The sequence below is a fragment of the Oryctolagus cuniculus genome, chromosome 7, assembly GCF_051225735.1.
Source record: "Oryctolagus cuniculus isolate XC-2025 breed Fujian yellow rabbit chromosome 7, ASM5122573v1, whole genome shotgun sequence".
Taxonomy (NCBI): Eukaryota; Metazoa; Chordata; class Mammalia; order Lagomorpha; family Leporidae; genus Oryctolagus; species Oryctolagus cuniculus.
This window is the reverse complement of record NC_142873.1, coordinates 160,106,582-160,120,965: the sequence shown is the minus strand read 5'-3', so window position 1 is coordinate 160,120,965 and position 14,384 is coordinate 160,106,582. Positions and strand designations below refer to the sequence as shown.

The 14,384-nt window shown below is 45.7% G+C and overlaps 1 protein-coding gene across 6 annotated transcripts in view; it reads right to left on the bottom strand.

The window, feature by feature from the left end:
• Positions 1-14,384, bottom strand: part of RERE (arginine-glutamic acid dipeptide repeats) — a 439,397-nt gene that overhangs the window by 192,227 nt on the left and 232,786 nt on the right. For all 6 annotated transcript variants that reach the window (XM_070079330.2, XM_070079333.2, XM_089301519.1 and 3 more), the window contains 2 exons: positions 9,234-9,339; positions 6,192-6,288 (listed from right to left, as the gene is read on the bottom strand). In XM_070079330.2, coding sequence (XP_069935431.1) covers positions 6,192-6,288; positions 9,234-9,339 — 203 coding nt within the window. The remainder of the gene's footprint in view (positions 1-6,191; positions 6,289-9,233; positions 9,340-14,384) is intronic.

Below are 14,384 nucleotides of genomic sequence, written 5' to 3'. Positions count from 1 at the left end.
GGCCCATTCACACAGAAGTTCTACAGGGCTGTAAAAGAGAACAAGAACAAGCTGTCTACTGACCTACAGCTCCTCTGACATACTGTCAAGTGAAAAATGCGGAGCTCAAAATATACCTACGTATTTTATTTTACCAGGTCAAGAAAGGGTTAAAAGAAAATAGACATATTTGTTCATTTACAAAAAGAATGCAAAAGGAAAAACCATCACAGCTGCCTAGTAACCTTTTAAAATGTCGCGGTCATGAGAGACGAGAAAGACTGGGAAGCCATCACATATCACAAGAGACCAAGGAGAAGCAACTAACTGCTTTGTGGGATGGCAGACAGGACTCCAGAGCCAAGACACTGCTGAGGTCAAAGGGAACCCTCTCCATGGTCTTCTAGCAACACCGATTTCCTGGTTCTGATCACTGTGTTACAGAAAATGTTCCCACTCTGGGAGGCTGAGGGAGGACGTGGAAACTTTCCTTTACGTCTAAAAGCAGCTCCAACCTTTTAAAAACGAAGACTGGGAAGTGTGAGTGTTCAGGGTCAGAGAGAATCTTAGTTTTCCTGGGTTCTCCCAGCACCTGTTTTGGTACAAAGTCCTTAATCTACTAGATCAGCAAAGCGCTACCTGATGGATGAACGCATGAACAAACCAACTATGGCATCTAATGAAACATTAAACACAAACAGATAAAACAGGAGAAATGCTGTAAGTGAAAGAAAATGTACATTAGGCCAGAAAATAAATCTTAAGCAAAATTCAGAGCTCTGAAACACCATGAAACTAAAGGACTAGTTTTTATTTTTTTAATGCAAAGGAACAGTTAGGCCATTGTCCACAGATGTAATTAATCTTTTTCAATTCCTAAACATACCCACATATTATTCTAGCTGCCTATAATAAAGTGAGGAGATAAATCAGAATGAAAAGAAAGTGACCATAAGACCAAAAAGTATGGTGTAGGGCTTCTTGGCTTTGGACATCCATAAAATTCATCCTGAAAAGTTTTCCCAGGTGACTACTTGAACTAGGCAGTGAATAACCAGAGAGGTGGGAACACACCTCAAGTCAATGAGACACACAGGGCCTTCTGAAATGCCCCTGAGAACACCCTGTTACAGGAGTGAAGCGGAGGGCACGCCTCCTGTCACAGCCCCTGGATCATCAATAAAACATTATCCTCAGGTGGAGGAAAGCGACAGAGCAAACAAACATATGGCAAGCTCCCTCTAAGGGCACCTCAAGATGGCTCCCTCCAAGATGGCTCTCCTCCCCTCCAATCAGCCTGGCCAGCAGCCCTCAGAGAAATAAAGCAAGTAGGTGTGAAGAAACCATACCATTAGTGATGCAGGGCCAAATTACACTTAATTTCACATTTTCTTTTCTTCCCCTTAGATGCTACAGAACCCAACTGAGAATCACAGAGCAGCATGAAAAAGAGCCGGGGGCATCTCCCAGGGCTCTCCTGCCCTGAACACACTGGTGGAAGAGAATCCAAAGGCTCATGAACTTGACACTGATTACAAAACTATGTTGCAGGGCCAAGAGTCAAACTCAATTTCAGTTTGGTACTTTTTTCTATTTTTCAACAATATCAGCCAAAAATACTTACCTGAGAACAAGGAGAATTCAAAAAATACTCAAGATTCTAACATTAATATTTATGGTGGTTATTAAAAAGCATAGTGAAACAGAGACAATAAACAGTTGTAGAAAGATTAGCGTGAAAGACGGGGAGTAAGAGGCCACTCTCAGTAAAGCCGGCATCCCATAACAGATGCCTGTTTAAGTCCAGGCCCCATTTCTGACCCAGCATTCTGCTAATGCGCCTGGGAAGGCAACCGAAGATCTCCACATGCAAGACCCCGGTGCAGGTCCAGGGTCCTGGCTTTTGGCTGGCCCAGATGTGGTTGTTGGTGTCATTTGGGAAGTGAACCAGCGGTTGGAAGAGCTCTCTGTCTCTGTCTCTTCCTCTGCCACTGCCTTTTGAATAAATAAATCTTGAAAAAGAACAAAGAAAAAGGAAGAACCACAGGGGTAAGGGAAAGCCAAGGCCAGAGAGTCAAAAGCAGCAGCACAGCAGTCCACGCTGAACCCAGCACATTCTTCAGCAACTGCGAAGGTTTCCCAGGCTCTTCTGGAAACAAACACGGCTTAGGAGGGAAAAGCTACAAAGAGGCTGAAGAGGAACTCTGGTGTCCTTTTGGTTTCTAACAGTTAAAGGACAAAATTCCCTCTCCTTTATAATCCAACTCTGGCACCAGTGTGAAAGAAAAACTTACACACTGGCTTCCTCCTGAGTGAATGGAATGGCCAGAGACCCCTCAGAGTTACCGTGGGCAGAGACCCTGGCAGCAGTGCCCCCGAGTTCCGAGGAGAGTGGCACTAAGTCCTAGCATCACCACTCCTCCTGTGTTCCCCACAGTCGCTCATCACAGTCGTCTGACTCCCTTTCATGTGCCCACAGACTTCCTTCCTTGTGCCTCTCAAAATGGAATTTATTTTGCAGTACAGCTCTATATCTACAAAGAAAAAAAAAAAAACCTGTGGATAAACTGGAAGAAAGAGTTAAATCTTAATCTTCCATCCCAGCTAAAATACACCCCAATTTTCTCAGTTAATGTAACCTAGTGTTGCTGAAGAGAAGAGATTCCTGGGGCAGTGCCATTCCCTTCTGTTTTACGGGACGCGATCTCACAGACAATCAAAGCTGCTCTCAGGGAGCGCACACTGCTGCTGGGAAGGCACTGGGGTCTCGAAGCAACAGCCACAAAGACAGACAAACATCAGAGGCCGGCGCGTGTCAGCAGGGCAGCATCTACATGGAGCACCTGTGAGGCCAGACCGCTCAGTAAGTGGCCACCTCTCATGTCTTGTCTTTGAAAAGGCCTCAGTATTGAGTTACAAAACAGATGCTGTATTTGAAGCTAACAAAATCAAATTTAAGATGAAGGGGTTATAAAATAGCCTCCACTTTTTATGACTACTTTACAGAAAATATCACAGGAAGAAAACAAACAACTGAGGGTTCTGGTCACATGCCCAGTAAAAAGCCGTGCAGCTGCAGGGGCAGGGGCAGGACAGGGACTCGCACAGCTGCACACCTCCAGAGAGCCCTTCAGCACAAACCGAGGGTCCACCCATCCGGGTCCCTGCACGGCACGGACTGCCTGGCTCTCATGAAAACGCCAACACAAGAAAACGCTCACCCTCTAAACTGGGACAGCAGAGATGAATATTGGAACGCTTTCATTTTCAGTAATTATGTCAGAACATGATGAACAACCAGTTCTCTCTCTTACATACTTATCTGTCTAACTAGAACTCTAAAATTTACCTCAGCCAATGAGACAAGACAGAAAGAAGAAGAAAAGAACATGTGAAGCAGAATAAGAAATACTTCCAGGATCAACTCACTCGTTTAGCTACCAACTTAAGTGTCCTTTCAATCTAGACAACATTCCGTTAATTTGCTTTGTTCAACAAGCTTAAGATTGCAGAGCCACCTCCAGAAGTCATACAAATTCCAAGTTCATGAAACACCACAGTAATTCTCCAAATTTACCTAAAGTTCTATAAGAACTCAAATCTCATCACAACAGGGGTCTACAAGCCACTGCCAGCAAGTCAAGCCCAGCCCACTACCTATTCTCTAATGGCCTAGAAATAGTTGCTACATTTTTAAATGGCTGAAAAATGAAATCAAAAGAATATTTCTCAATATGTGAAAATTAAATGAAATTCAAATTTTAGTAGCGAATAAATAAAGTTTAAGTGGAGCACAGCCACCTACTTTTCATGTTATCTCGGCTTTTGCATTTCAATGGCTGAGCTGAGTGACTGCAACAGAGACCATATGAAATATTATCGGGGCAGGGCTGCAGACCAGAGGGTTAAAGCCCCTGCCTGCAGTGCCAGCATCCCATATGGGCACCAGTTTGAGACCTGGCTGTTCCACTTCGGATCCAGCTCTCTGCTATGGCCTGGGAAAGCAGTAGAAGATGGTCCCTGCACCCATGTGGGGGACGCAGAAGAAGCTCCTGGCTTTGGATCAGCACAGCTCTGGCCAGAAGATCTCTCTCTCTCTTTCTCTCTGTAATTCTGTCCTTAAAATAAATAAATCTTTTTTTTTTAAGTTTGCCAAAACCTCCACTGCATTAGAAGTTATCACTAATTTTCCTTAAAATAACAGGCTTTAGCTACATAGTTTTACACAAAACACTCCGGATGGTTTTACTGAACATCATCTAAGTTCTACAACAGAGAAAGTATTTTATCACACTATACATAAGCCAAAAGCCAGCAAATCCAAATGACTTTTTGTTAAACCATATTCTCTAACAAAGAAAGTAGTGAATTCACTCCTTTATTTATCACTTTGTGCAAGAAATGCATTTTAAGAATATTAGCTGGTGGGGCCAGTATTGTGACATAACAAGTAAAGCTGCCGCTTGTGACACTGGCATCCCTTACGGGCTTGGGTCTCAGTCCCACTGCTCCACTTCCAATCCAGCTCTCTGCTAATGGCGTGGGAAAGCAGGGGAAGCTGGCCCAAGTGCTTGAGTCCCTGCCACCCACATAGGAGACTGGGAAGAAGCTCCTGGCTCCTGGATTTGGTCTGACCCAGCCCCGGTTGTTACAGCCATCTGGGAGTGAACCAGCGGATGGATGATCCCTCTTTGTTTTTAACTCTGCCTTTCAGATAAATAAAACTTTAAAAAAAAAAAAGTTGTTGGTACCAGCATTGTGTGTAGCAGGTAAAGCCACGCCTATGACACGAGCATCCCATGTGGGCAACAGTTCACATTCCGGCTGCTCCACTTCCCATGCAGCTCCCTGCTGTGGCCTGGAAAAGCAGCAGCAGATGGCCCAAGTGTCTGGGCCCTGCACCCACACAGGAGGCCACAAGTTCTGGTTCCTGACTCTGGCCTGACCCAGCCCAGCCCTGGCCATTGCAGCCATTTGGGAAGTAAACCAGCAGAGGGAAGTTCTCTCTCTGTTTCTGTCTCTCTCTCTCTCGTTCTGTAACTCTTTCAAATAAATAAATAAATCTGTTTTTTAAAAAGAATACTTCCTATGCAGTTAAAGTCTGCCATGTGCACATAACGTACCGTACGTATGAGCAGCCTCATCTTGGGAGGGACAGGAAATACAAAAGGAAGCAAAGCGGTGGCCTCATTTGGGCATCATGACCTAAGACACTAAGACTGGCTGCAATGTCTTCTGCCTTAGAACCAAATCATCAGCTCAGTCTCCCCACCCTCCCTGCCAGCACTCAGGCTTGTTTGGAGGAAAATTTTCATCAAAGGAAACAAAAAGAACCGTTCAACGAAAATTGCACCAAACCTTCCTGAATTCTTTCTTAACTACATGCTGCCAATTCTGCTTCATTCTCTTCCGTCTCTTTCTCAGAGGCAGGGCCGCATCTTCAGGGAATAACTGCTGTGGTGCAGCCAGCTAAGCTGCTGCTTGCGACACCAGCATCCCACATCTGGATACAGGTTCCAGTCCCAGCTGCTCTGCCCCGATCCAGCTTTCTGCTGATTGCACCTGGTTAAGCTGCCGCCTATAACACTGGCTCCCCATGCGAGTACCTGTTCAAGTCCTGCTACTCCACTTCAAGTTTAGCTAACACACCAGGGAAGACAGCAGAAGACGGCATGAGTTCTCCGGCCCCTACCACCCACGTGGTATCCCAGGATGGAGTTGCCAGCTCCTGGTTGTGGCCTGGCCCAGATCTGGCTGTTGTGCCATTTAGGGAACAAACCAGCAGGTGGAAGCTCTCTATCTATGTGTGTCTGTGTCTGTGTCTTGCCCTCTCTTAATGTTGTTCTGCTTTTCAGATAAATAAATAAATCTTTAAAAAAGAAAAGGTAAACTACAGGCCAACAAAGCACTCCACCTTAAATACTTTAGTCAACAATACCAGGAAAATGATTTTCAAGGAAATAAAGATACAATAATACAAAAAGCACATAAGAAAAGACTGGGTGAAAAAAAAAACCAGAGGTAGATAGATTAATGAAGATACAAGCAATCTATGCAATCTCAATAATGCAAATCCGACACAGTGAATATAACCTTTCCAAGACTGTGAGAGCAGTCTGATTAACACAATGACCACCAAAGACAGGACATTGACCTTTAACCCCCACATCCAACACTTCCTTCACACCAAAGGCCGCAGCTCTGGGACTGACCTCAGGGCAGCAGCATGATATGTGTCCACGTAGTCAGAAATGAAGAGCTCCCGGTTCTTGATAACGGGGTCTGTAATGACAAGTTCTCTTCCAGAGTCTGTTAGAAAAAATATTAATGATAAATTAATTAAGGCAATTGAATTCCCCCAAACAAGCAGGAGAATTTCATAAAACTTTTCATTCACGTCCAACTCCCAGTAAAGGAAGCAAAAGAAATAACCAGCCTGGTTATTAGCACTCTAAGTGTGTGAAATAGATAAGAGAAGTTAATAGCAAAGATAATAAGAAAAAGTATGTATCAACTGACAATGGATCTTGTAAGGTTTTTTCCCCGCTTTACTAAATTCCTCCAGTTTGCTGACATGTTAAACAAAAAAAGAAAGAAAAATGGGGTAGGCACCTGTGCAGTGGCTGACACTGCTTGGAATGCCCACATTCTATTTCATAATGTCTGGGTTTAAGTACCAGCTCCACTTCTAATTGCAGCTTCCTGCTAATGCACACCTGGAAGGCACCAGGTGATGGCTCAATTACTAAGGTTCCTGTCACCCACATGGAGACCTCAATTGAGTTTGAGCTCCTGGCTTCAGCCTGGCATTTGGGCAATGAACCCTAATTTCTCTCTCTGTGTGTGTCTTCCAAATAAATAATTTTTAACACAGAAGGAGCCAGCATTGTTGCTAAGTGGGTAAAACCACTGCCTGAGATGCCAGCATCCTATATGGGCACCAATTTGAGTCATGGTTGCTCCACTTTCAATCCAGCTCCCTGCTAATGCACCTGGGAATGCAATGGAAGATGGCCCAAGTTCATGGGCAGCTGCACCCACGTGAGAGACCCGGAGGAAGCTCCTGGCTCTGGACTGGCCCAGCTCCGCCCATTGCGGCCATTTGGGGATTTGGGGTGTGAACCAGCAGATGGAAGACCTCGCTCTCTCTCTCTCTCTCTCTTTTTTTTTTTTTTTTTGACAGGCAGAGTGGACAGTGAGAGAGAGAGAGACAGAGAGAAAGGTCTTCCTTTTGCTGTTGGTTCACCCTACAATGGCCGCCGCGGCCGGTGCACTGCGGCCGGCGCACTGTGCTAATCCGATGGCAGGAGCCAGGAGCCAGGTGCTTTTCCTGGTCTCCCATGGGGTGTAGGGCCCAAGCACCTGGGCCATCCTCCACTGCACTCCCTGGCCACAGCAGAGAGCTGGCCTGGAAGAGGGGCAACCGGGACAGAATCCGGCGCCCCGACCAGGACTAGAACCCGGTGTGCCGGCGCCGCTAGGCGGAGGATTAGCCTAGTGAGCCGCCGCGCCGGCCCTCTCTCTCTCTCTGCTTCTCTGTAACTCTGCCTTTCAAATAAATAAATAAGTCTTAAATAAAGAAAAAATAGAGAAGAAGAAGAAACAGTCACATCCCATTAACTTGTCAACTACTAAATTAGCTTGTCCACTTAATTTTCTATCACTTAGTATTCCAAAATGGATGGAAACCACACACTAATCAGTTGAAAAGAACTACCAAATCAATATTTTTAACAAGAAACCATAATTTAACTAATATAAGTTTTCAGAGTTTCAAAGAAGAAGAAGAAAAAACTAGTGGGGCCACAATGTGGCACAGCGGTACAGCTGCCATCTGCATTGCCAGCATTATACATGGGGACCAGTTGGAATCCTGGTTGCTCCACCTGCAATCCAGTTCCCTGCTAATGCACCTGGGAAAGCAGTGGAAAATGGTCCAAGTCTGGGCCTCTGTATCCATGTGGGAGACCCAGAAGAAGCTCCTGGCTCCTGGCTCCAGCCTGGCCCTGGGCTAGCTCTAGCTCCAGCAGCCATTTGGGGAGTGAACCAGTGGATGGAAGTCTCTCTCTCTGTCTCTTCCTCTCACCCTCCATAACTCTTTCAAATAAATACATAATTAAATCTTGAAACTGCTGGCATTTGTTAAACTCAGAACTTCCTAGAAAGAGCAGTGCCAAGGAGTAGGAGGAACACAGGCGTCAGGGCTGGAGGCTCCCTGGGCCCACAAGCTGTGCACCTGTGTGCACTGGACACTTCGCTTATCACTTCCAAGCATCACTTTCCTCACCTGGAACTGGGGGATGACAAATTCACCTTATGTGACCAACGAACGACGTTGGGGGTCAATTAGTAGGAAGCCTAGCACCTCATGAAAGTCAAGGTTCTGCAGGCCCTTATGCACCCGTACAAGCCCCCTACACATTTTGTGGACACAGCTCAGTTTAGTTACGAACTAAACTGTAGCACCAGCAGAGAACAGCCAGCTGCCCAGAACCGCCTTCCTGGTGTCCGGAAATAGGGATCAAGATGAATTCCGACTACCCTGAACACAGAGCAGCTCAGTAATACAGATCTCTATTCCTAGAGAGCCGGGAACAGGATTTGCTTGTCAGCAGGTGAAAAACAGGAATTTAAAAACTCCCAATCACCGTCATTTCTAAGGACTCCCTATCTCCATTCCCAAGATTAAGGGGAAGACGCTCCCAGCACATGCTCAGAGGTTTAACTTAAAAATAGCGATAATAATAATACTTGGGGAAAGCAGTAACATCCAGAGGCAATCTTACTTACTAAAATCTCTTTCAGAGTAAACTTTTCATAAAAATCACCTCCTTTTTTAAAATACTTACTCATTTATTTGAAAGGCAGAGTTACAAAGAGACAGAAGGAGAGAGACAGAGAGAGAGGACTTCCATCCGCTGGTTCACTTCCCAAATGGCAGAAATGCCCAGGGGCTGGGCCGGTTTGAAGTCAGGAGCCAGGAACTTTATCCAGGTCTCCCACGTAGGTGCAGGGGCCCAGGGACCTGGGCCATTCTCCACTGCTTTCCTAGGTGCATTAGCAGGGAGCTGGATCAGAAGTGGAGCAGCTGCGACTGGAATCAGAGCCCATATGGGATGCCAGCACTGCAGGCTGTGGCTTTAACCTGCTGCCCCACAGCGTCGGCCCCAGTCATCTCCATTTAAAGAATGGTTTTAGAAAGAACTTGACCCAAAGCTAAGCACATAAGACTCAAATCAGAAGGATATATTTACCATTTTCATTATGTCGATCCTGAACCAAATGCTGATACACAGAATCTGGAACTTCAGACTGACGGTAGTACCATTTGACGTTCATGAGTAGGTGGTCCCTCTTACTCTGCAAAGGAAAATCTAACAGCATTAGGAACAGGATTTCAGGTGCCCACAGTGCACATCATACCTGTGATCAAAGCCCCTGGAAACAGGTGGACAGGCAGATAGGGAGATGCACACCTACCACCAGGGCCACAGCAGTCATAGGTCAATGCCGAGGTCAGATTTGGGTTTTTGCTTGTTTTTTGTTTTGTTTTGTTTTGATTTGTATCCCAGCCATAGCACCACTTTGACTCTAACCCCTCAAAGCTGCCCGTTTCAGGAAACAAGGGAAATCAGTCTTGATTATATCTCCCTAATTTCATTAACTAATTCATTTAATATTACACTTTTACTTAACAATATATAATGTTACATGACTACATCCTTACTCATGTTGGCAAATATTCACAATTGCTATCAGCACATTATCAAGGCTCATTAAGGGCAACAAGCTAGGAAGAACTCACCCAGCAAGCCCTGGCAGTCATCCCCCCCACCCCCCGGTCTGCCATGTCACCCACACAGAGCCTGAGTCTCCCTCCACTTCGGAGCCACAAACCTCTGCAGGTATTGCTGCGTATCAGACTAACAGGCAGACCAGGGGTGAAGGTGCTCACACCCACAGAGCAGGAGCCGCCTTCCTGACCTCAAGGCTCCAGAGCATGGAACAGCCTGCATACGATTATTTCTAAATAATGAAGAGTTCTGTGTTGAGCAAGGTCCTATAAAAGTTTGTAGGACACTTAACCATGGAACCACTAATAAACTTAATTTTGTGCTAGCTCATTAAAGAACAGGGGATCAAACTTTGCCCTTCCACGTATTTGAAGGCTACGTGGCAACAGCTTGAGGCAGGCTTCTTTGTGCTTATTCATGAAACAGCTCAACAGGAAGTGCATTAAGGTATCCCATGAACTTTCCTTTTTTCATTTCTGATTTTTTTATTTATTTATACAGATTTCACATATTCAGATTTAAGCATATAATGATACTTTCCACCTTGCTACCCACTCTCCCTCCGTCCCTCACTCACACTCCCTTTTCTTTCTTGCTTTCTAAAATACTTTTCAAACCCAAATGGGGGCCTTAACAGGCACACCCCAGGTGAATGCAATTCCACTCCCCTGTGCAGCCTTTACCTCCTCCCTCATGAGCCTATTGCTAGTTCTCATTTCCATGGATGAGAGCTAAAATTCAAGAAATGTCTCATGTTTATAAAGAAGACTGCCAACTATTAAAATATGTCAAAAGAGGCTTAATAATGAAAGAAAACCCTCCCTCCCTGCATTGAGAAGTCCTTAATACAAGTACAGTTAGCACAGAAAACCAGGAAGGCTCCCGAACTCTTTACTGAAATATTTAGGCCATTTAAAGACCCAGAGTAAACATCGCTATTCCAAAGTAAATATCTTGAACACATCAAGATTCTTACTTTGCAACTATCTCAAACAGATACACCAACAAGGACTGCACATCATCGCTGGTTTGACTAAAACAGGCTATGGACAGGGGTAGTCCTACATGCCAGTCCTCTTCAGTGTGTATCCATTTTTCTTGAGTGCAATGACAAAGTTTTATCTACACTATTGATGCTTCAGATGCAAAAAAAAAGAAGAAAAACCAGTGTGTGACATCAAATAAATGCTATATGTACAAGTTTAAAGAAAGGAGTGATTACTTTCAGCAATGACTGTTAGGGAGGAGGTAACATCGCACCTGGGGGAACATAGCAGACTTCAACAGATTATTTCTAGGCACAGGATACTCAAGAAAAACATAAAGACAGTCAGGATAGAAGACATATCCAGATCCACAGGGCGCACCTGCACACAGCACAAGAACACAACCTGGGCAACTCTAAGAAGAATCCAAGTCTTGACTACAGCCTGGCCTTTGGTGAGCTCGCAGGGCAAGCCAGGTCTTCTAACAACACTGCTGGCCAAATGCACCGGCCTCGTGGTCCGGAACAGTACACGGGACAAAGCAGCTGGATGGGCAGAAGACTAGAATATGCCAGCCTAAAATGGGCCTCTGGGGCATAAGGGTTATTTTACCAAGAGCTTAGAAAGGTAGAAGGTAAATTGTTTTTTCAGCCAATACAAAAGCTACAGTTTCTTCCCTGGGCAGGATGCTGAACAGCAGGGCCAGGAGGAGCTCACCCACACACAGAGCTGCAAAGGGAACAGAGCCTGTGGGCAGAACTTGCAACGCCTTGTACACACTTTCTCCAGTCCCTCACAAAGCCGGTGCTGTGCTGACAGGTCAGGCCTGCGCGCTGTCAGAAGTTCATCAACACCCCTGACCTTACACTGTCGCCCCTGCTCTGCTGGTGGCAACCAAACTCTTCCCTAAACATTGCCCAATGTCCCCAGTTGAAAACCACTAGTCTAAAAGTTTTCCATTTTGTGTTGTTTGTCAAAGGAAATCAAAGAACAGTCCCAATAAAACGTGGCTCGAGCACTGGAGAGCAGGGAATGCTGGCCGCTGGAAACCCGTGACCGGTCCAGCCCCAGCCGTGCCAGGGTCCAGCCGCAGGACTCTGGGCTCGTCCTGAGATTCTGACAATCTCCTGTCCTGGAAGTCGAGGGCACTGAAACCTACCGAAAAGAACTAAAGAATTTAAAGACACAAAGCACACAGACCTCAGAAATAATCCAAGAAACAGTCTACCCTCTGTTAGTGAGTGAGTGAGTGATCGTAGCCAGTATTTCACAGAAAAAGTTCAAGAACTTGGCTGGGAATGACAGGAAGTATTTCTTCACCAGGACAGAGCTTTCTGTGAGGGAAGACAGAGATCTGTGTCGATGAGCTGGGAACAGGTGCTTCAACGATTACCCAGGACAACACATGCGAATTCGGATGTTAGTCCAGGCAACAATGTCCTAACATCTATACACCCATGTAGTTCTGCAACACATTTAAAACGTCCAAAAACCTGAACGGTAACAGAAATACATTTTCAGTCCATTAAGTGGCAGCTGTACAATGTCTATTTATCAGAACCAAGCCAGAAATTCCGGCAGCCTTTAGAGGTTTGATGCATCTACATTATCTTCTGGCTCAGGCGCCCCCACTGATTGCACACACAAATTCTCTGGTTTACTTGTACAAGGTTTCTGACTCCTAATTAAAGGCAACTTTAAGGAAGACTCAATTTCCCAATGCGGTACCACCCAACAACCAGGGAGTGGCAGCATTGCGTTAAAAAAGAACTCAGAAGCTTAATTCCACAGATAAAGCACACAAAGGCAGTGTGAAGTAAACAAAGCTGAGCCCACTTAAGTAACTGTGAAAGGCACAATGTTTCTAAACAGGCAGGTAATTTGATTAACAACCAAACATCTACAAAGGGACTCAGTAGACTGTTTCCTGGGGTGCTGAAGTCAGATAAGCCAGGGCTGCAGTTCTGCCTACAACCAGCAGTTACTCAGTGACCTTAGTGGAGTCACCTGGCCCCCTGAAATGCGAATGCACAGAATAAAATGGTGTCTTTATGTCTAGATTTCTTCCCCCAGATAAAACCTGATGTGTGAGAATTCCTTTTTTTTTTTTTTTTTTTAAATAAAAGATTCATCTGAGGGGCTGGAGCTGTGGCTCAGTGGGTTAATGCCCTGGCCTGAAGCGCAGGCATCCCATATGGGAGCCGGTTCGAGACCCGAGACCCGAGACCCGGCTGCTCCACTTCCAATCCAGCTCTCTGCTGTGGTCTAGGAGAGCAGCAGAAGATGGCTCAAGTCCTTGGGTCCTGCACCCTCGTGGGCGATCCAGGAGAAGCTCCTGGATCCTGGCTTCGGATCAGCGCAGCTCTGGCCATTGCAGCCAACTGGGGAGTAAACCTTTGGAAAGAAGACTTCTCTCCCTCTCTCTGCCTCTCCTCTTTCTGTGTAACTCTGACTTTCAAATAAATAAATAAATCTTTAAAAAAATTAAAAGATTTATCTGAAAGGCAGAGAGAGAAAGAGGAAGGGAGAGAAGGGGGAAGAGACACACAGAGAGAGGGAGGGAGGGAAGGAGGAAGGGAGGGCAAGGGGAGAGAGCAGTGAGGAGGAGGGAGAAGGCAGGAGAGAGGAAGAGACCTTCTATCTTCTGGTTCACTCTCCAATGGCTCCAACAGCAAGGTCTAAGCCAGGCTGACGCCAGGAACTTAGAATTCCACTCTGGTCTCCCTTGTGTCCCAAGTATTTGGCACATCTTCCACTGCCTTCCAGGCACATTAGCAATGACACTCCAATATGAGATACAAGTGGAGGCTCAACCCGCTGTCCCACAACATCAGGACCCTTGTTGAGTTTTCTACAGCTGCACAGAAGCAGTTGTCTAACATCATCATACTAAAGGTTTACAGATTAAAAAGTTGTCTTCAAGGGCACGGAGTTATTACAGCCAAGGGGAGCAGAGAGTATGGGCTCTCCCAGTAAACGTTCCCAAAGCCACCTCCGTCACACAGGTGTAGGAAATCTTGTAATTCTTACAACTCAGTAGCCTAAGACTCTGCTCAAAATCACAGAAAATTAAAGCCAGAAATAAACTTAAGGAACATTTGATTTCAACCAACCTGCCAGGTTTGAATCTTGGCTTTGCAAATTATGAAACTGTGTGACTTCAATACCAGTACCAAGAGGTCAGGGAGAAAGCTGAAATGACGACTCCACAGTCTCAGTCTCAATCTCAGTCTCAGTCTCCCCCCCCCCACCCCCGCATCTCTGTATCCCTCTCTCCCCCCCTCCCCAACTGCTTCTCCCCTCCCTCAACTAAAAAGAAAGTAAAGGATTCTGGAAATACCCTGCAAATAATCACACTATCAGGTACACTATGCTACATGTACTGAGTCATTAACTAGACAGTTTATCTCCTTTTCAGAGTGTGCAGTGAGAACAAGGACATTTCTTACTACCACTGAGTAAACAAAACTTTCACTCTTGTTTGGTCTTAGAACACGTTCTTCCAATAGCCTGTTACATTCAGTGTTCAGCCAGGCCCGAAGGATCCCAAGCCTGTGGGAGCCCCTCTCAGCACCACTGTCAATGGTGACTGACTGACCGACCTGTGGAAGAGCCGTGACTGAGG